The following is a 22,755-nucleotide window of genomic DNA, read 5'->3' on the forward strand; positions in this document are numbered from 1 at the left end:
TTCAGACCCCATCACAGGTGTGAGGGCTCAAAAGCTAACAGTACTTCACCCTTCCACTCTTAGGATGGAGTCATCATGGAAAGGAAACAGAAATGACTCCTCTCAGGTATCATTTACCAAAGCACAAAGGAAAAAGCTGGTATCATATAGATTTTTCACCAAAGAATAAGAAGCTAGATGGATATAATTTACAAGCAAAGAGTATTCCCAACCAGCAGGCCAGACCCATGTGCCATGGGTTGCTGCTGCCACACCTCCCTTCTGAGGTCTGACTTCACTGCCAGCACTCACGCTGACCCTTCACCCACCCATCCCACCAAATGGGATCTCAAGGCTAGGCCAAAACAGAGAAACAGTGACTCCTCATCACACAAATGGATCCCTGCCTAAAGCCACCTCCGTCTACAAGGCCTGCACCTGTGCAGAGATGCACCATGGCAGCCCTGAGCCGAACACAGCCTCTGGAGCAAATGAGTGCTCTTTCTGCAGCTCTGGGATCTGCACAATCATCCTCTGCATCTTTGTCCAAGCTCACTGTTCCTTCCGGTATTTTCTACTGCTTTCTTCTGCTCCAAGCAGATTCTCCCAGCCAAAGCTCTACTGTAGCCCAGGAACTTCTCAGCCTCTGTGACTCGGTGCTCTCAAACATGGAGTCAAGGAAGTAAAGAAAATCATACCTACCAATGACCTAGGAAGACCACTCCTTCCTAGATGAGTAATAGAGTTAAAACAACCAAACCTAGGGGCACCTAGGTTGGCTCAGTCGGTGAAGCGTCTGCCTTCTGCTCAGGTCATTATCCCAAGGTCCTCGATCCAGTCTCGCATCGGGCTCCCTGCCGAGAGCCCACTTCTCCCTCTGTCACTCCCCACACTTGTGCACACTCTCTCTGTGTTAAATAAATAAAATCTTTAAACACACACACACACACACACACACACACACACACACACACACAACCAAACCTAAAAGAGATTCACTGTACTTCAGCTGCAAAACTGGAGCCAAAGAGCTATTTATATATTTGGTCAAGATTTATCTATAATTTTTCTCAGGAGTAAAGTTATAAATAGCTGTCATCTACCATGAAAAACACACCAATAAGGAAAGGCGAGGCCAAAAGCCAGCCAAGCATACAAGCACAGGAGGAGGAAGGTAGAATGAGATTAAGAACTAGCCACAAATTATTTTACTTACTCATTCTACAAAAGCAGCAGCCAAGGGCAAAAGGGATCAAAATCAAGGCCTGGAGTCCCAAAAAGAGTCTCTCACAGGCACTAATATGTCAAGGTTTCAGATACAAGGTAGTACAATAGAACTGTTCCAGAATGCTGAAAACATTTCCCAACTGTTAACGGTGTACTTCCTCATTGTTAACACACCCCTTTACAGTGCAAGTAGAACCAAGAATTCCTGAGGAACATGAAGAGATCCAGGAGTGGTATTTTAGCAAAGATAGCCTCATTCTCCCCAGTTCCTTGTTCCCTTTTACATGAAGGTAAGTGAAAAAAGTCATGAGATGTTAATATGGTAGTTCCTATAATTTTTATAGCCAAATAAAACCCCTGAAAATAGAACCAAATTAAAGGAGAAGTTCTTCAGACTGCTTTGAAATCCTGTATATTTGATTCGATGTTCAACCACGTGCAAAGTGCATGCAGTTGGGCATCTGGTGCTGGTTCCTGCGAAGTAACTGTCCGCTGAGTTTTCTGCCCAGGAGCAAAGGCACCTAGCACTAGGAAGCTCTGGGCTTTCTCTGAAACCTCACTGGTCCTAGCTGGGAAAGGAGGCAGAGCTACAGGAAAGCCAGTGCAGAGCTACTTTTACCCCGATCTAACACACCAACGGCCACATGCAAAACATCTTGGGAGGAGGATACAGCTGTTGCTTGGAAAAAGTCGGCATACCAGTAAGATCTGTTAACAAAATACAATCCACTTTCACATCCAAAAGCTAACTCAGAAGCTGCTCCAGGCACCATCTAATTAACTGAAGCAGATAGAAAAAAAAAATCCTCAGAAATTATCATTGTTTAAATACACTCTATTTTATTTTGTCTTAAAATAGTTTAACCTTTATGCTACAGACTTGTTTCAAAAAACAGAAAATCTTATCTTGCACCAAAAAATATATATATAACACTCTGTTTTATTATTTTTTTTCTCCAAAGACCATTAAATACTAAATGGAAACAAAAACTAAATAATGAATGTAAAGAAGAACCAAATTTTGTTTTAAAAACTAGAGTTGCACATTTTAAAACATTAATTCTAAGCAATGATTTGTCGTCACTGCATCAAGTCCACGCTCACACTACAGCAACAGCAGACCTGTTAACCACCAAGTGCATTGGTTCCTAGCCATACAATGGCTAACATTTCATTTTCATGGTAAGAGGAGCAAAAGGCTTCATAGGACCTTTGTACTCTTTAAAAAAAACAAAACAAAACAACAACAAAAATATTTCCTAGTTATCCAGTGATTTTTCTTTTAAGATCACTACCCTTTAAAATTTGTTAAAAGAATAAGAAGTATGTAGTGTTTTAAATAAAATGAAAAATACAACAGCATTGGACTAAAATACGTGATTATTTTAAACAAACAGTGCACAATCTGAGGAAGTTTGGTTAGGGCGCAATCATTTTTATATATACATGGAAGTCACATCATACACATACTGGAAAACAGAAATTAGAGGCTCCTTGCATTAAAAAAAAAAAAGTTTAAACTAAAAGACAAAATTGTGTCCCAGCTCTTTCAAAAACCTTGTGACACAGTATAAAAAGCAGGCAACAAATTCATTTTTAAGTTACCTATGGTGCTAATCTGCTAAAAGTAACAGTGAACAACTGACTAACTTAGCAAATCAGACGGTTCATATTCACAATTGAGAATAATAAAAGCAGGGTTTATGCAATGCTCAATTGTAACGACTACCGGAGTCCATTCAGTCTGGCCCCTTCCATCAGAATGAAAGAACAGCTGCTAGTGAGCAGTATGTACGTGTTCTAGGGCAGCCACGTTGACCCGATAGCCAGTTCCTGCTCTGTGGTTTCAAACTGGAGGGCAGGGAGGGACTTAACTGAATTCGTGCCACAATCAAATCTGTGACCCAAGTGCACCACTTTAGCAGAGAGATTATGAACAATGTTCTGTGAAGCATAAAGAAGTATTTATGCTACCAAATGCAACACTTCGGTTAACAACAATCCCTTTAAAAGAAATTCCAAATGTCACAGGAGTTGTTTCCCACAGAATTTTATCAGTAAAATACCTTGCCAGAAACCACACCCCAACTCTTCTGGTCTGGCAATGAAAGAAGAGTTGAAACAGAGTCTCTCTATAGTTAGTAGGTGGAAAAATCCCAACCCTGTAGGGGAAAACAGCTGACTGTCTCTACCATCCCTTCCCCTCCCCCTTTTGCATATTGATTTCTAAATCCCTGTTCTGGTGCATCAAGTCAGGTAGTCAGGATGCTGGAACGGGGGCAGGTACGGGAAAAGTGCAACCTGGTATAAAAGCAAAAGGCCACAGAAGAGCCTGGTTATGACTCTGCTCTCTGCCCCCAATCCACAGTGCACACAGCACACCAGAAGAATTCTCTTTAGCGGATGACTATTAGGAGCTAAAGAAAGTATGTCATGGGAAATCACCTGCTGTGTGGAACTGGACAAAACACACTATTAACATAAGAATAGGTAATACGAAAACATTCTTTAAAATGGGGCTCTGCCCTGATGCTGGGGAAAAAATAAGCTGCAAAAACTTCAAGTCATATAATCCACTCTATTCTTTTCCCAATGATTTTCCTGGAAAACACAGACCAGAAATTGTACATTTCTGCTTTGTCTAGCATTTTAATTCAAGTCAAAAACAACGTGTAACAGCAAAATTCAATAAATTAATCCTAAAGTAAAATATGAAGGTCCAAGGATACACCAGTAGTGACTCTGCAGAAGGTCCTATTTCGCTCTGGCCTCTGGATCTTTGGTTTTTGTCTAGAATTGTGGCCACGTGAGAGACTTGATATATGAGGTGCTAAAACTGGAGGTTCATGATCTTTTAAAAGCCTGATCTATTAAAAGTAGATTGACGGGAAAATAAAAAGTTGATGAAGAACAGAGGCCAGATCAAATGAGATGTTATCAGAGAAGATCAAAGAACACACATTTCCATCCACTCCTATGGAAAAGGTACATGGACGAACTAAAGCAGCAGAAGAAGGATAAAGGACTAAATTAGTCTTTAAAAGAAGAGGAAGAAGAGGAGGAGGAAGAGGAGGAGGCCAGGCAGGTGGAGCCAGGCAGACTCTGACACATGCGCACACAGGGGTGTCCCCATTTGTCTTGGTGGCCCCACCGTACCTACCCTGCATAGTGCCTTATGCAGGACAGACACTGGGACATGTGTGCCCACTGAATGACATCTGAAATGGTAGTTCTCATGCTCTTATAAGGAAGGGCCACCAAGGCATTTGTGGAGGGAAGCAAAGGGCTACAGCAATGTTATATGGCAAATATGGAAACAAACAAACAAAAAAAAAGCAAACAAAAACCACGGAAAAACAAAAGATGAGGTCTTCTAAGCCAATAGTACTTCACTCCTCCCTGTGCACAGTACATAGTGTTCTAACTAGGTATTGCTTGTAAAAGAATTCACTAGTAACTACAACATGTTATAGGAAAAAAGGTAGTAACTAATGCCACAGAACTCCAACACCGGCATTTCCTAAATTCCCTGAAGCTCCTACTACCCTTTGCTTAGTTAGAGACTGTAAAACCTACAGTGTCATTTATGTGCTTTGCATCTGGTTTCTTACGGTACATTTTGATTTTTCCACTTTTAGATGGTAGAGGAGAAAAATACCCAAATACAGCATCAGGTCTATTTCAGCTCAAGTGTTAAACAATTGTTGTACCTCCTCTCTGGAGAGACCAGCTGTGAAAGAAGGCACAGTCTTCTCAGACTTGTAAGTGCCCACAGTCTTAGAGGTGAACACAACTTTTCATATTCTACCGAAGTAGTAGGTTTCTGTGTTCTCCCATTATTTGAACAAACCAGGAAAAAAAAGTTGATGGAGAGAGATTTTCCTACTGATCTCTCAATACTCTCCTTACATGCCCAGAAAACCTCATGGTGGGTATCTATCTGAAATGCCTTTGCCCCAAAAGCAGACATTTTCCAAAGAGTTATGAATTATTGCAACAAGGAGACCAATTAAGTCACCTTAGCAGTATTTATAAACACAAAGGGCCATATCAATTATTTGTGTTGTGGGAAGTCAGCCAGGAGCAAAGTCAGGAAAGAAGGCAGAAGACTTAAGCTAAAAGAAAAGTAATACTTCTGTCTTCTATTTTTAAGGACAGGTTTTCAAATGCACATGCCCTACTAGGTGCCAAGAAGGACCTGACTAAATGTGTGCAAATGCCCTAAGGTAGGAGTGCCAATGGGTGGGCTGACAGTGGTCAAGTCTAGATATTAATTTTATTACACGGAAAAATAAATACAAGATTCAAAAACTGAAATCCATTTCACTTAGTAATTAAAATATTATTCTAGGAGGAAGAGTTTCCTAAGATCAAAAGTCACCAAGTAAAATGAAGCTGTCTAATAAATTCATCATTCTCATATTCCTACTGAGGGAAAGAAGAAATTCTTTTCTCTGTGCTAAGTTATTTTCCTAAGTGACTTCTTTTAATTTAAAAAAAAGGGGGGGGCAATTTTCCATGAGTTTCGATTATACAAATGCCACAAACAGCTTCTGAGGCTGAAGCTATGACAATGAACTTCCATGTCACAAAGAGGAGGAGGAGGAAGTAGAAGGGAACAGTGCAGAGGAAACACAGTGACATTGTATTACAGTAGGTATTTACGTCTGCTATCCTCATCCAAGGTAAGATCAACAACTTCTGCAGGTGAAGCCCAAGTCTGCTGGGGAGTCACAGCAGTCCATGACTGTGTTTGTCGGGTGCTGACATACTGCGTGCCAGAACCATGCTTCCATGAGGAGACACTCTGAATCACACCTCCTCGAGGATGAACACACCTGCAATTGAGATGAAAAGCATAAGCATGGTTAATCCCACCACAGGAAAAATAGAAGGCAATATGGCTCCAGCAGCACCGATTGATACTTTCACAAACATAAGCCTACTGCATGAGTTCATGAAACTCACAGCCAATATTCCTCCCTTCTTCGTCCCTCTGTGTCTCCCTCCTCTCTCAATTTAGCCTAAAAACAGACAAGAGTCTTATCTCAGAAACTCCTGAGTTATGTCTAGATTTGTTACTGAAATGGACAGACAACATAATGTTTCTCTCAACACAATTAAACTTCTGGGGTCTTCAGGACAGGGCAGAATATAAATCCAGAGCAAAATTAAGATACCTAAACAACCTTAATCTAACCAAATGAAAACAGTAAGAAATACAGGTACAAGCTATTCTCCCAAATAAGTTCTGTGCCATACTGGGAACAATACCTTCCAAGACAGTAGCAGTAATACCCCTTTACAGATTGGATTTCTGGAAGTGTGTAAGTACTAGGTCATGCATAAAGGATCAATTTCCCTTATCCTGACGGTCACAACAGAACACCTGACTCATGCACCTGAACTGCCTATGTGTTTTAGTTGAGGGAAAGTAACAAGGCTGAAGTGCTCAGTTAAGGTCCTCTAAAAGTATTTTATCAGAGGGACAGAACTGCCTTGGTGATAAATCTCACCAAGAGGTCACCGGAAGGAAACTGCTTCTGAAAAAATGACATAATGAATTCCACATTCCAATCAAATGATAGAACTGTGAGGCTCCCCAATGAATCACTGAGTGATTCTGGATTTGGATGAGAGGAAGGTAGGCCGCTCAAGCTTTCGTTGCTACTTTTGTCCTCACACCTAAATTACTGACCAGACCCTATGTAATATATGTGAAAGTGGCAGCTGGCAGGATTCTAGTCACATAAACTATTATAGTGGGTCTTGAGTAGCTGCTCTAACAGGCTACGCACAATGAGTGGTGCTGGATCACTGGAGAATTCCAGCTTTGACCCACTGCTACCTACGCTACCAGACGCAAAAGAACATTAGGGTAACAATGGGTAAGATTTAGTTGCAAAACTGCTGAAGGACTCTTAAGATCCTGCAAAGACTCCTTGCTCCTACAAAGGCAGCCTGAAAATTACTCCCTTACCAAGAGAGGTGCCAAAAAACAGATCCCCCAGGGACAGAGCAAGGGGCAGAACGCAGATTTGTTACCATACCAGAAGCCCATTATCTGTACAGAATGGGCTGAGTAGCTATTAACCCAGAGGCTACTATGTTTTCAAAGATTAGTGAGTGAAAAGCACTAAAATGTGAGACATAAAGTCCAAAGGCTAATCCAGATCTGTCCAATCCATTAAGTATACTCAGATGAAGTGATCCTGTAATCACAGAAAATGTCAGCCAAAGGAGTCCATTCAGAATTTACAGAAATGGTTTTGATGACTGATGGCACTAGCATAATGAGTTTCTTAAGCAGTCTCAACTCATCTGACAATCCCAACAAATGTCGAAGTTACTATCCACACTCAACCGAAAGGGAAACCGAGGATTATAGTGATTACATGATTTGCCCAGGGTCACAATGCTTGAAAGTGGTGGGCCACGGAGTTTCAAGCCAGGTCTGATCCTGAGTCCTGGCTTTTCACATCGGGTTGTTGCTTTACAAATGTGTGTATTAAATTAGGTAAGGCAAAACACAGTGAGTACAAAGCAGAGTGCAAAAATAGGCCCAGATTAACAATTTAAAAATACAAAGTTCTTCAAAAATTCAAAAGCTCATCTGTATAAGTACTAATTAAAGGAGGCTAGAACTTAGCAGAATTCAGAGAATGAATGGCTACAGAGAGAATCAGTGTAATCTTTGGCAGAATTCCCAGAAATATCTCCAAAATAAAAGAGTTCTTTAGTCCCAACTGTTACTCTGCACTGCTCCCTAAGTAATCGTACAAGGGAGTGGCTTTGAAAAGGATCTGATCCAGGGGCTCCTGGGTGGCTCAGTTGGTTAAGCGTCTGACTCCTGGTTTCAGCTCAGGTCATGATCTCAGGGTTGTGAAACTGAGCCCAGCATCGGGCTCCCATTTCGGAGAGGAGTCTGCTTAAGAGTTTCTCTCTCCCTCTGCCTTTCCCACCCCATGCTTACTTTTGCTCTCTTGAGTGCGTTCTCTCACTAAAATAAATAAATGAATCCTTAAAAAATAAAATAAAAGGGACTGGATCCATACTGTTCATTTTACTGAAGAGAAAACCAAAGCCAAAAGACAACTGCCCAGGGTCTTAAGCAAGTTAAGCACCGAACCCCAAAAAAAGGTCTCCATCAGGGAGTTCATTTTCCACTAAGTACGCCTTCCTCAGACTGCACCTAACGCAGTATACTCCGTCTGATTTTAAGGAGCATGGCCCCTGGGAATCATTCAATAAACAGCAAAGCAGATTCTAGAGTACACTCAAGAGTAGGAGAGTGAGAGGTGTAAAGACACTGCGGAATGATGGACACAGAGAGGAGAATAAGGAGGTGAGGCACTTCTTCAACTGTCCGAATTAGATCGTTTCTGTAGTTATGTTACAAATGATTCCAGTTACTAGAAACCAACTCAGACTACTTTATTTATTTATTTTTTAATTTTTGTATTTATTTGACAGAGAGAGAGAGAGAGATCACAAGTAGGTGAAGAGGCAGGCAGAGGGAGAGGGGGAAGCAGTCTCCCTGCTGAGCAGAGAGCCCGATTCGGGGCTCTATCCCAGGACCCTGAGATCATGACCTGAGCCGAAGGCAGAGGCTTTAACGCACTGAGCCACCCAGGTGCTCCAACTTGGACTACTTTAAGCAAAAAAGTGAATTTGATGGAAAGACACTCGAGCGCCTCAAAGAACCTAAGGATGATGGAATAACTAGTCTCATTCATTTGACTCAAGCCTCAACCCTCTCAGTCTGTTTCTCTCATTTCAAAATTTTAGATTCTCTGGGTTATGTGACGATCCCATCTTCTGTCAAAAGCTTTCTGGGCTCCTTTTTAACTGCAATGGAAGGTCAATTCCCAAAGAGTGGAGAATCACCATGGGAGAAGGTGGCTACTCCACCGTGTACAGACATCTTGAGAACAACCTACCAACCATTAATCAGTTTATGGAGGGAAGTTTTAGATGATCATTACTACACCACAAGTACAGCTTCGGTTACCAAATGGTATAAACTGCCTTTTAAATGTTCAAGCAAGTGCTAGGCTATCTGTCAGGAATATTAAAGAGTACTCTAAGACAACTTCTAAGGTTAGTGTTGACTTTACGATTTTGAATAATATAGGCAAACTCTCTAGTGGTCACAGGGAGGCACAATGGTGGGACAGTTGTAAATGGAAGATGGCCCAGGAGGGACTTCTGTTTCTTCATCAGAGCGCTAGTTATTGGTGCAGGCAGTTTGCAAAAACTAAAGTGTACACTTGTGACTTGCCTGTGTGTGTTATAAGCCAGTAAAATATTCAAGAAATCTGTGATTTAATGACCTCAACCGTCTTGAACAAAATGGTAGCTAAGAGATGGATGAGGCCTGAACAAGGCTTTTACCACATCCTTTTTAAGTACAGGGCAAAAAGACTCAAGCTGATAAACAAAAGAGTGCTGGAGAAACCTTTCCACTGTTTTATAAGATGGTATACGTTATAGATCAACTTATACCAGATAGGGCGGGAAAAAATTTCAGGAGGAAAAGGCACCAGTACAATTGTTATCAGCCCTACAGAGATGCCCTATAGAGAAGGATGTAAGAGGCTCAAATTTCTGGTAAGGCTACAAACATAAAATACAGTTTCATGGATTACCACAAACCCCTTTTCTGTATGATGAAAGACCTGACATGGAAACAGAACACAGAGCAGTTTTTTAACTGCTCCAATCCAATTCTAGTGCGGATACAGGCTGTGCTTTCACAAAGCCATTCGATCTGTGTATGATGGACAACAGGCACAAAACATAACCTAAAGTCATATTTTGAGTACTATATCCAAGAAAATGCTTAGGACTCACTCCCCACCCCCCACCAAAAAAAAACTTAGTTTATAAATAATAAGTTTTGACAGAATAATTTCCTGCTCTTCATATACTGAAACCAATAAAGGAGAGATTTCACAGTGGAAAAGAAAAAACACAGAAAGAGGGCAGGCTCTGATGGTCAGCTTTTGATACAGTTAACTTACCATCCTAAGAAAACAACATTAAACATTAATCATTTTTGCTCTCATTTACAAAGCATAAAAGTGACCTCTTAGATAACATTCCTACTTATTTTTCCTAACTGAAGATGAAATGAATCCTTGGCTTCAGGGAAATGCCTATCTGTACAGCTCCCTTATTTTTTTTAAGGTTAATGTTTGCAACTGGTTCTAGGAAGCAGTCAGTCTTAAATGCAGAAGGCTTCTAGCATCAGTTCTTCTGTTGAGGGATGAACCAACATTAAGACAAATGACCACAGCACCAAAGACTACAGTGAAATGAGTTAAGGGTTTGATTATTCCCCAAAGCTTCATAGGACAGGTACCAAAGAAACTGTTCAACAGTTCCATAACAGAAAGGTCTGATCTACATGCACTCATCTTCTTAGGGCAATTACCAATGAGACTAGTAGAAGAAAAGGAAAAAGGACCAAGGACAAAGAAAAATACTGGCAGAGGACCATAAGTTAAAACTTCTGACAAAATTAAAGGAATAGAGGAACTAGAGTGCTGGAAAAGTCTCTATCTCATTGGCAAAGAACATCTTATAAAAATGGACTGTCCCAAAATTAACATTTAGAAATGATAACATTTAGGTAACAATAGGAGTTAATCACAGCAACACAAGACAGCCATAAAAGATGCATTCAAACCATTAGTTCAGAAGGCATGCTTTCTAGTCTATGACTACAAGAAACACAGAAACTAAAAGAACATTTCAAAATCTACATTTAAAGAGCCGGGAAAGACATTAACGTGCAAGAAAAGAAAAACTGTTTAAAAAAAAAAAGACACATCATAAGTAGAACTACTGCGTCCACGTGAAACAAAATGCTTCCAATATGGAAAAATGGCAACGCAATTCGAGTCAGAGCAACCACAATCCCAAAGAGAATAACTCAAGAACCGAGTCTGAGTTTTTCAAAACTCTCAGAAAGCCCACAGCAAGGCAGAATGTCAAAAGAAAAAATAAGAAAGGGACAACTAAATCCAAACAAAACATCTATGCATGCAAATCAAATTAGAAAAGATGTGGATCAAAACCTAAAACCTTTTTTCCAAGCGATAACCCTGCCAGAAGCCCATCAATACTTCATAACTGCAACCCTAGACCTGTAAAAGAAATAAATTCCGGATGAGATACAGGAACCAAAGTGGTAACTCCGAAGCACCAACAAGAAAGCTTCTCCCCACACCTGCTTCTCAGATATTTAATCTCAAATGTTTGAAAGATTGTCAGGCTTCCTCTAAAAAAAAAGTACTGGAAAAATGTTCAGAAAGACACAGAAGAGCCAGTGAGACTCTATTCAGTCCTAGGCCCAAAAAGCAAAATAAAGGATCCCCTCAGAATGACACAGGAGTCAGTTCAAAATACTTCAACAAAACTTGCCAACTGTCATTCTATCGGATGGGCAGTATTCACCATCACTGAGATTTCATAATTAGTTTGTCACTTTTAAGGGAGCATTTCCACCGGATTCAACCCAAAGGAGCAGAATAAAACACATACTGATGATTCAGAGCCTGCAAGGAAAAACTCCTTGAAAGTAACATTATGGCATGTTATTTACAATGTAGGCAGTCACTTGACTTAGTTCAAGAGTGGAACAGACAAGTCTATAGAGTAAAATGACAATATGGATAAAAGACCTATTAAGTATGGAGAGCAGTGTACTAACATGTGGGGGTGAGTGTGTGTGTGTGTGTGTTTGTGGTGGGTAAGAACTTGTAATTTAAATTTCCAAGTTTCAACGGAAATATAAGCATAATTTTAACTCCAGATACCAAAATACTGGTAGAAAAAGAGAAGCTAAAGAGTTTATGATGGAAGAAAAGTTAACAAGGAAGCCAAGAAGAAAGGTGGCTCACTTTGTAACACTTGTAGGCAGAAGTCAGCAGTAAAGAAGGGAGATGTGATAGAAGTTAATAGAGAACTAGGCCAAGTAATATGTCTCAGGGACAAAGAGATCAGGTAAGCAACACAGGTTACTACCTGCTCTTTGCTACTTCAGTAGGAACACATGACTAACACTGAATTAAAACATGAAATGTAACTCAAGAGGAAGTTGGTGAATGGATAATGTGTTCCTGGCAAAACTGAAAATAATTTACCTCTATCAATTTGTTAATAGGCAAGACAAGGTTTATAGTAGGGATTTAAAACGATAATCTTCTGTATTTTAAGGAACAATGGTGAAATAAATAATGGCAAATACATGCTAAAGTAAAGGAAAAAATCAAAAGCTCTACCCTGTCATCTGAGGGATAAGCCAGCATGCAGGGAACAGGTGAAAAAAAGAGAACAGGAAAAAGTTCTTGATTAAGGCAAAGAAAAAAAGGAAAAAGAAGGAGATTAAGGAAAGACTGAAGAATGAAAACTCTTTCCCACCAGAACATGGGAAATAACCATTAAAAACAGGAAAGGAAAAAGGAAGCAGCCATGCAGACATACTTATGGCATAAACACAGGACAGAAGAGGAAGTGTTTAGGTCTGATAACATCTGAGAACTGGCCATTTTTGGGGAGAAGACATGCTAAACAATGACTTAACTCTACATCCTTAACGTCCCAATAGGTATGACATGAAAAATGCTCTCAGAAACTAGGATCGGGGCGCCTGGGTGGCTCAGTCAGTTGAGCATCGCCTTTGGCTCAGGTCGTGATCCCAGGGTCCTGGGATGGAGCCCCACATCGGGGTCCCTGCTCAGTGAGAAGCCTGCTTCTCCTCTCCACCCTGCTCCTGCTCTCTCTCCCTATCTCTGTCTCCTTCTCAGATAAATAGATAAAATCTTTAAAAAAAGAAAAAAAAAGAAAGGAAAGGAAATTAGGATTAGTTCTCATGAAGACAAATGTAGCCTCAATTTACACACATACGTATTTTGCCTGCGTTCTCCACTCCGGTTTGCCTTTTACTTACATTACAGAATAAATCCTGATGAATGTTTTATTTCTAACCAAAGAGTAAAATCAGATCTAAAAGCCAGGTAATGGGGCACCTAGGTGGCTCAGTGAATTAAAGCCTCTGCCTTCGGCTCAGGTCATGGTCCCAGGGTCCTGGGATCGAGCCCCGTATTGGGCTCCCTGCTCAGTGGGTAGCCTGCTTCCTCCTCTTCCTCTCTTTGCCTGCCTCTCTGCCTATTTGTGATCTCTGTCAAATAAATAAATCTTTAAAAAGAAAAATAAGTAAAATAAAAGCCAGGTAATGTAGATATTCTGTCAATACCTACTTGGGGCAATCAGGAAATCACAACTTAACTCTTGTGGCCCAGGAGAAAAACTGTTTGCTAATATAGAATACACATTTTTTAAAGTCTAAATTTTTGTTCTTTATGCATGTGTGTGTTAAATGTTCCTTAGGAGTACCTCCAAGAGAGCTATAACTAATTCTTAGGAATACTACCTTAAAGGAAGAGTCAGTACATTTTTTCCTACAAAGGGGTAGATGGTAAATATCTTGGGCTTTGAGGTCTCTAAGGCATCTGTTGAAACTTATCAACACTGTCTCTGGAGCCACAGACAATATGCACATGAACAAATATGGCTCCATTCCTATAAAATTTTATTTATGGATAAATGTGTTTTATTTGAATTTCTTTTCATATAATTTCCACATGTCACAAAACCTTCTTCTTTTGATCTCCCCTCTTCTGACCCTTAACCATTTATAAACGTAAACCAGTCTTAGCTCAAGGTCCATATAAAAACAGGCAGCAGAACAGATTTAACCCATGGGCTACCGTTTGCTCATGAAGAATGATAAATTTCAAAATTTTCTAATACTACACAAAATTGATGTCTTCTGGCTTTTTTTAATACTAAAACAGGACTGCTTGAGTCACATGAACATCACTAGAAATCTATTACATTAGGAACAAATTGAAGTAACTCAAGTTTTAAAGAAAGACAAGGAGAGTTGCTTTAGGAAACAAGCAATAGAGGTATGATGTCTGATGTATATTTCCCAATTACTTGCACCCAGTATATTTCCAGATAAAGTGAACAGCCAGAAAATATGAATGATAGGGGAGAAAGTAGGGTGATACTTATGCCATAAGAGAAAAATCTGTCAAGCTATCTAGACATTTGCTAAAAATAAAGAGGAAACATCAGTTCTAGTTCACATACCTGTATGGTTGAGAAGTTCTTAAGATTTTATTTATTTATTTGACAGAGAGAGATCACAAGTAGGCAGAGAGGCAGGCAGAGAGAGAGAGAGGGAAGCAGGCTCCCTGCTGAGCAGAGAGCCCGATGCGGGACTCGATCCCAGGACCCTGAGATCATGACCTGAGCCGAAGGCAGCGGCTTAACCCACTGAGCCACCCAGGCGCTCCATGGTTGAGAAGTTCTTGATGAAACAATATGCAACACATACTGAAGCTCATATCATGTCTAATCAAAAGGCATTTTTTAAGCCAAAGGAAGCTGAGAGAGAGTTCCCACCGTTCATGCCAGCCATGCCATGAGGACTACCATTTTCTTCTCACTTGGCTTCAGGTTAAAATCAAATTCACATTTAAAATATCAGAATGTGGGGTACCTGGGTGGCTCAGTGGGTTAAGCCTCTGCCTTTGGCTCAGGTCATGATCTCAGAGTCCTCGGATCAAGCCCTGCATCGGGGTGGGGGTGGGGGGGGGTCTTTGCTCAGCAGGGAGCCTGCTTCCCCCTCCCTCTCTGCCTACTTGGGATCTGTCAAATAAATAAATAAACTCTTAAAAAAAAAAATCAGAATGCGGGGTGCCTGGGTGGCTCAGTTAGGCGTCCGCCTTCGGCTCAGGTCACAATCCCAGGAGCCTGATGCGGGGCTCAATCCGCATCAGCAGAGCCTACTTCTCCCTCTCCCTCTGCCTACTCATGCTATCTCTCTGTTAGATAAATAAATAAAATCTTTTTAAAAAATAAATAAATGAATAAAATAAAATATCAGAATGCTCCAATTAATATCCTACCTTGCATGTTCCTGAACTCCCACAATCTCCACTTCACTATCTGAAGAGGCAATATTAATTTCTTCATTGAGAGGTGCATTGCCAGCTGATGTCTTGTCACTTGCTAGGAATCCTGGATCCAAATGACCTGAGAGAGAAAGGGGAAAAAATAAGCTCTACAGTTTGTCTTCTCACAAGCAGCATAGACGACTCACTGACAGATTTCCCATCAAGACCTAATCACAGAAACAGAATTGCTGCACGAGAGCTCACCAGAGCAAAACTGTCAAGTCTCTTGCTCTCTATTCCTCAGGAAGGAAAAAAAAAAAAAAAAAACTTCGAGTACTTTAGTAAATAGGTATATATAAACTGTGATAATACTCTATTATATTTTATTCCACAATGCTTTTTACATTTAACTTCTGTCTGCTTTTAAATGACCTGTGTAACAGGTCTGTCACCACCTAGAGGGCAATGGGGTTCTCTACCGCTTAACGGTGAATTTTAATAGAACAAAATTCTAAACCAGAAATGTTCAAAGGCATAAATGGAATAAATAACAGAAATTCTCATTAATATCATATTTGTACTAGAATGCTTTATGAAGGATTTAACAATTTTCTTTAAATTTTTAACAATTTTAAGTCTTTCTCAAAAGGAATGTAGAGTTGACAAAATCTAAACTCAAAACCACATTAAAAGGAAAGACTAGAGGCAGATCACAGTTTTTGCTTTGAGCAACTGAAACAGAACCTGCACATTGCTGACGTTCTTATTAGACAGAAAGAAACCACATACTGTGGGAAAAACACAACAATTTGTGGCACTGGGGCATGTAAGAACTTCTTCACCAGGGGCTTCACAAAGCCATCTATTACATGGTGCAGTAAAACACACTCTCCAACTCACCAAAAACATAAGCTTCAAGGAACTCTCTCTCAGTAAAGGCTAAGAGCACAGCAGCAAAGTACAGAGCAATATAAACAATTCTAACAAGAGTTAAAATAATTCAGCCTATGTGCCCAGCTCTTAACTGTTCTGGCTTTTATGAAATTTAGAATATCTAGGAATTATGAAATAAACCGAGTTGCAACAGGTACAAATTTTCAATTATTCAATTAGAGGGTATTTTTAATTAAATATATTGTCATCTGACACATTATGTCTCCACATTAAAAAAAAAAAATCCTTGGTGACACCTCATATAAATTAAACCACGATCAGTAAGATTTTACACATACAACTCTCCCTTCCCCCTCCCTCACCCCTTCACATCACTCACTCCAATGTCTGTCACTCAGAAACCTTGTACTTTCATATTCCTGTGAACTTTTAGTATAACCCTTTTGGAAAGTTATAGACAGTCCCAAAGCAAAAGACTTCTAATTTTCATACCCCCTGACCCTGTAGTCCCATCTCTGAGAATTTAGCCTAAGGGGAAAAACTTTAAATAAGCAAAATGCAATGATGTCCAAAGATAGTGACTACCATGGGAACTTGGAGAAGTATATGGATAACACACGAAGTAACACACAGGACACTATCAAAATATTTTGGTGCTGGGTGAAAGCTGGTAAAAAGCAATCAAGTTTGAATACAACTGTGGGTCTTTTTTTTTTTTTTAAACAATTCTTTAATTTTTTTCTTTAGTTGACTATGATGCATATGAGAAAACAGAAGACCACAAAGCTTAAAATGGCTTCCAGATACAACTGGTGATCGAGATTATATTACAGTCTGCAAGGGCTTAACTTTCTGTATTAAAGAACAGCAGAAATAGGATTCTAAAAATTGGCAGTGGGTAAACAACTTTGAATCCTACAAATATATGAAAGGAGGCATTCACCAGACAAAACCTAGTTTTGTTAAATCTGGGGTGCTTGCTTAAATGAGGAGTATGTATAGTTAAGTCTTGATTTGGTAAACTCAGGTTCTTGCTCTGACCCCAATACCTTGCTTGTGGCCAAGTGCTTTGTCCAATTTCTAGTTCAATGTTGAAGTTACAACTATCATCACACACACTGTTACTACTGCACTGCTAGGAAGGACTACAAATTGATAGTCTTTTTTCAAACCTTCAACTTGTCCATATTCAATTCTTTGAGCAGCCTTGCTTTGTGCAACTATAACAATTTACCTCATCTATTTGTTCCTAAATAAATAAGTACTTGTTTATGAGAGGCTATGCACTAGGTGCTAGGAATATTATGGAGAACAAAGACAGGACATATATAGTATCTACCCTCAATGAACTCACGATAAACTCAGGGATTATAAAAAGCAATCCATTATACTATGGCTTGAAAATTGCTCTGTTATAGGGACACCTGGGTGGCTCAGTCAGTTAAGCAGCTGCCTTCGGCTCAGGTCATGATCCCAAGAGTCCTGGGATCGAGTCCTACATCAGACCTCCTGCTCAGTGGGGAGCCTGCTTCTCTCTCTCTCTCTTTCCCTCTGCCCCTCCCTCTGCTCATGCTCCTTCTCATGTTCTGTCTCAAATAAATAAATAAAATCTTTTTTTTAAAAACTGCTCTGTTATAGAAGGTGTGTGTTTAAAGACACAGAAAAGGGAAATTTCCCAGACTTGGGAATAATCAAGGATGCAGAGGTCTTAGGGAAGAGTAGGCACAGGTGAGGAAAGTAGCAATAAGGAACACCATGTTGCCCTGTAGGGTATAAAAGTTCAGCGAAATGTGGGGTAATGTAGTAAAAACAGTAATGGAAAATGAAACTGGCAAAGTCAGCAGAACTCAGATGGTAAGGAGTCTGGACTTGACCTTGAGAAGTAGGAAACCACTGAAGAATTTAAGCAGTGACATGATCTGGTTTTCCATTATAAAAAATTTCCTTTTGTAGTATACAAATGGAACTACTATCAGGGAAGGGAATATGAGAAGAAAACCAGTTAGACTGCTATAGTTTTCTGGGTAAGAAATGACTACAGCTGAACTAGTAAAGGAACAAAAGGGAGGGGATACTCCGTATATGTATATATACAGAGGGTTAGTAATGCTGGGAATCAGGCAAATCAACAAATTTAGTAAAAAAATAATAGCTAGGTTTCTGCTTTAGGTAACTGGATAGAGTCACAGAGCCCTTCAGAGTACCAATGAACAGATGAGGGTGGTTGCTCAGGACATGACCATGGCGGGTCTCTCAGATGTCGAACAGGCAGCTGGGGGTACTGTTCTAAAGCTCAGGTCGGAGGTCTAGGGAGGAAATAGCGTCCTTGGCAGTAGGTGGGAAGGTAAAAGGCAGCAGAGGAGTGAAGGGGGCCTAGAACAGAAGCCTGACAAATGCCAGTAATCAAGGATGGGCAGATGAAGAGGAGCTCACCAAGTTAAGTAAGAGGTAGGAAGAAAATCTTAAAATATGAAGCCAGGACACCATGGAATGAGCATTTCTAGGAAGAAGTGCTTATCAGTGCCTAACAGAGAGGTCCAATGAGAAGAGGGACTAGATACAGTCCACTGGAATCAGCAGTAAGATGACCATACATATGCCTTGGCAAGCAGAGCTTCAGAGGAGTGACAGGGCTAAAGCCAACGCAGCAAAGCAAGCTGAAGAATAAGGGCAGGAAACGAAGTACAGACACATTTTAAACAGTTTGGCTATGAAGAAAAAGGCAACAGGACAGTACTAAGAAAGGGAAATGGGCTTGAGGGAGAGAGATTTGTGTGTATGAAGAACTTTAAAAGATGGGAGAAACCCAGGCATATTTGGAAAAAAGGCAGAGAAGAAACAGGCGCGATGGCAGAAGGCTGAGGCAATGTTCATCTGTGAAGAATGCAGCAAGGCCACGTGCGGTGCACAGGTGTGGGTGGGTAGCGGGGTGGGGGTTCAGAAACGTGAAGTAGCCACTATGAAGACAGAACTGCCTAAGGAAGGAGAGGATCTGCTGGGCAGCACTGACAGCCAGGTGAGGCTGCAGATCAGGAAGCTAACTCAACCCTCAATTCTGCCTAGCGGAATTTGATTTTCTCCAGCTACGCTAAGCAGAGTGATCCAGGTTCCAAGTATGTGCCCAGGGATCAGACTTTGCCAGCTGGGTCCAACAGGAAAGCCCGCTCTACAGGAGCTGGGGATATGGCCCAGGAGAGCTGGGCTTGAACATGCTGGAGCGGGGAAGAAGAGACACCAGCAGGGGGCTGGCAAAGGGCCGAGTGATGGTCAGTGAGGCAGAAGAACAGTATAAGGGAAGTAACAGCATGAGAGTGTACAGGGGCTCCTGTGGAAAAGGAGAAAGCAAGAGGAATAGGTAGGAGGAAAACCAATCATTATGAGAATTAAAACATTGTAATTCCATCCTCCTGGCCACCCACAAACACAAGCCTCTGGGACCCAGCCACTGCTCTCCCGTCTCATCCTCCGCTCCACTGTTAACTCTCCTCTGCGCCAGCCACACACTTCTTACCTTCCTACAACTTTTCCACTGCCCTCTGGAATGCCAGACCCACGGAAAATTGCACTGAACTTTTCACCTTCCTGTGGAAACCTGAATCTCCGGAAAACGCCATCTACCCTGTAGTCCTCGGAAGCTGCTCCTACACCTCAGTTGGGGGACCAGAATCACTTACAAATATGGCCCTCCATCCTCATGCACAACACCAGCAGCAGCCGCCCCCATTCTAGAGCACTTCCAAGTACTAACTACAGGACAGTTTCACCCCTCCATGGAACATTCCTGGCACTGGGCTTAGTTTCTCTCCTTCCACTTTAAGTCCTGCTACCGTGATTCCTTATTACTCTATGAGTGCTTGTTATTTATGGGGACAGAAATACTCCCTAAGGAGCTGAGCCTCAAGAGGCACTTAACACTCCTAGTAGACTCATAGCAAGGGGCTCAGCCCTTACCATCCTAAAAATACACAAGATAACTGAATTAAACCAAACTAAAAAGGCAGATTGTAGGAATCATGGTTGCTATAACTAAACTATTCCTCCTTGATTTCTCATATCTTTTAAACAGTAATTAGGAAAACATGACAAGACTATGACACCATTAGTTCTTAGTATCTCTGTGCCCAGTTCTATCTCCATAGTTCTTTTTTTTTTCTTTCGAGGGCAGCCTCGAATTTATAATTCCAACTTATGAAATGTTCTCAGTCAACAGTATTTCTGAATAACCAATCTTCACTGATTAGGCCCCTCATCCTGACCCTGTCACCTACAGAACTTCATTTCAGATCTGGAAGTATCACTTTGCCTTTCTTTGTTTAAAGAAAGGGGAAGAAGAAAAAAATAATAAAGAGTAAGAAATAAATTACTATGCTACTTTTGCTCACAATTTTATTATTGTTTCTTAAGAAAAATAAGGTGGGATGCCTGGGTGGCTCAGTTGGTTAAGCCGCTGCCTTCGGCTCAGGTCATAATCCCAGCGTCCTAGGATCGAGTCCCACATCGGGCTCCTTGCTCCGCAGGGAGCCTGCTTCTCCCTCTGCCTCTCTGTCTGCCTGTACTCACTCTCTCTCTCTCTGACAAATAAATAAATAAAATCTTTAAAAAAAAAAAAAAAAGAAAAATAAGGTAACTACCATTAACATTTAAGATTCTTCTAACTTTAGTCATCCATTATGGATCCAGACACTAATAATTTACATACCACCTTCACATTATTACATCAATTCAAACCACTTTGGTAGCACGATTTGGGCCATAAAAATTGTAATCCCACGCTGCTGGCATTTACAGAACTTATGTGATGTTCTAAAACTGCTCACTTAAAATCAGGGTCTGCTCATGTAGCCAGTGTCTTTACTCTTTAGTCTAAAAATCAGTATAAGATGAAATAAGGGACACTGAGGTTAAGTGATGGGGGCCAAAGACAAATTTCCCAGTGAATGTTAACTCCAGACCATTGGTTTTGAGAGTTTTGCCACATTTCTTGTCAGAGCCATTGGATAAAAGGTGCCACTCAGATAACAAGTCAGCTACAACCCCACCAATTTTATGGGATGCTAGTTCTGTAAGAGACACCAAGGCTTTCTCCAAGAGCCAGGAACATGTTCCCTCTTCAGTCTATTTCAGAGCCCAAGCAATTAGTCCTTTTCTCTCAAGATAACCCTTTCAGTATGTCATACATTCCTTCGGGAGCTCCTGTGCACAGCTTCACATTCTCTGGCCTTTGTGCCATCCTCCACTGTCATCCCTCCAACCCATGACCTCACAGGAATCCAATGACACAGCAATGTCCAAAACATACACAAGACTGAGTCTCAAAGATGCTCTGGAGTTTTCAAATACTGTCAGTGGCAATAATCTTTCCTGTTCCAGGGCAAGAATAAGCCCTGTAGAAAAAGTGTAAATACCACAATTACCATATAGTAAACTGAAAATAAATCAGAGGACTTATATTTAACTATTGGGGCAGCTGGCTGTCTCTGTGTAGCTCTTTGGAAAGATAACTTCTTTCACTCTCTAAGAACATTCTAAAATTTTTGTCCTCCCACTGAACACCTTTTCAATACACAAGTCAGAAAGAAAAGAGCATAAAAAAGTAAACTAAATTATCATGGCACATTTTCTTTTTGTCTTCAAAAGAAATAATAAAGCTACTTTTTAAATCATAAATCTAGTGGGTAAGAACTAGTCCAAAGCCGATTTGCACCACATTAAAGGAAATTATTACATATAGGATGTCAGCAATGTATTAGGTATAAAAGAGTTTAATATCTCAATTCATTATTCATTTAGCTTGAAAACAAGTGAATTATGACCTTGTATTTAGTTTTTTCGGTAAGAATGTGAAAAACAACTTTACAAAGGAGGGGAAGGGAAGGTCAGAAAACTAAAAATCTTATAGTTCATAAGAACCAGGTAAAAACAAGCGAAACCTGACCAAATTTGATCTCCTTCACAGAACTGATACAGACTTCAAAGTGCTATTAATAGAAACATGGCCATTCTGGTCTGATTATAAAAAGCCCTAGGTTAAGAAGAGGAAACCCAAGATTTGTTTCTCTGCCCTATAACTAGCGTTCTGGACAAATCAAGATCATCATCCCTATTTTAAGGATGGGAACATGCTCATAGGCTACCCTCTTGACAAGAAGGCTGATGGAAAAAAACGTGTTTCTCATAAGTTTTAATTTCCTGGAGTGGTGGGGAGACACTATAAATAAATTTAATTTACCACAATTATAAGCCTTCCTTACCAAAAGTACTTCAGATTCCTGCTTGTCTTAGCCTCATCTACATTTACGTTTACAGTGAGCTACTACTAGCAATAAGTAAAAATTAAGCCATAATCCTATTTACTGATACAGTTTCCTCAAGATGTCCAACACAAGAGTTACCTGGGGGTGATTACTAAAAACAGATTTTTCAGACCCCATGTCACATCTACTTACAGAATTCACAGGGAGAAATTTAGGATTCTGAACTTTTATAAGCACCCTAGGTAATTCTTATGCTAAGGCCAAGTACAGGAAATTCCTATGGTGAGAGCAACTCATTCCAGGACAGAACAGTAAATTAGAAATTCACTGATTAGGTCCATTAATCACTTCCTTACTCAGCCCACTTCAGCATAAATACATTAACATAATGCTGGCCAGCATTCCTGAGGTCTTATTTTGTGCTATAT

General features: G+C 40.4%; 1 protein-coding gene across 3 annotated transcripts in view; it reads right to left on the reverse strand.

Moving 5' to 3' along the window:
- Nucleotides 1–2,026: 2,026 nt before the first annotated feature.
- The window catches only part of ARK2N (arkadia (RNF111) N-terminal like PKA signaling regulator 2N), an 87,887-nt gene continuing 67,158 nt past the window's right edge, over nucleotides 2,027–22,755 (reverse strand). For 2 of the 3 annotated variants that reach the window (XM_080821877.1, XM_080821876.1), the window contains exons 3-4: nucleotides 15,192–15,318; nucleotides 2,027–6,044 (exon numbers count right to left, since the gene is read on the reverse strand). In XM_080821877.1, coding sequence (XP_080678003.1) covers nucleotides 5,855–6,044; nucleotides 15,192–15,318 — 317 coding nt within the window. In that variant the 3' untranslated portion in view covers nucleotides 2,027–5,854. The remainder of the gene's footprint in view (nucleotides 6,045–15,191; nucleotides 15,319–22,755) is intronic. The other variant, XM_080821878.1, reaches the window with a different exon arrangement.

Source organism: Martes martes (assembly GCF_963455335.1).
Source record: "Martes martes genome assembly, chromosome: 13".
Lineage (NCBI taxonomy): Eukaryota > Metazoa > Chordata > Mammalia > Carnivora > Mustelidae > Martes > Martes martes.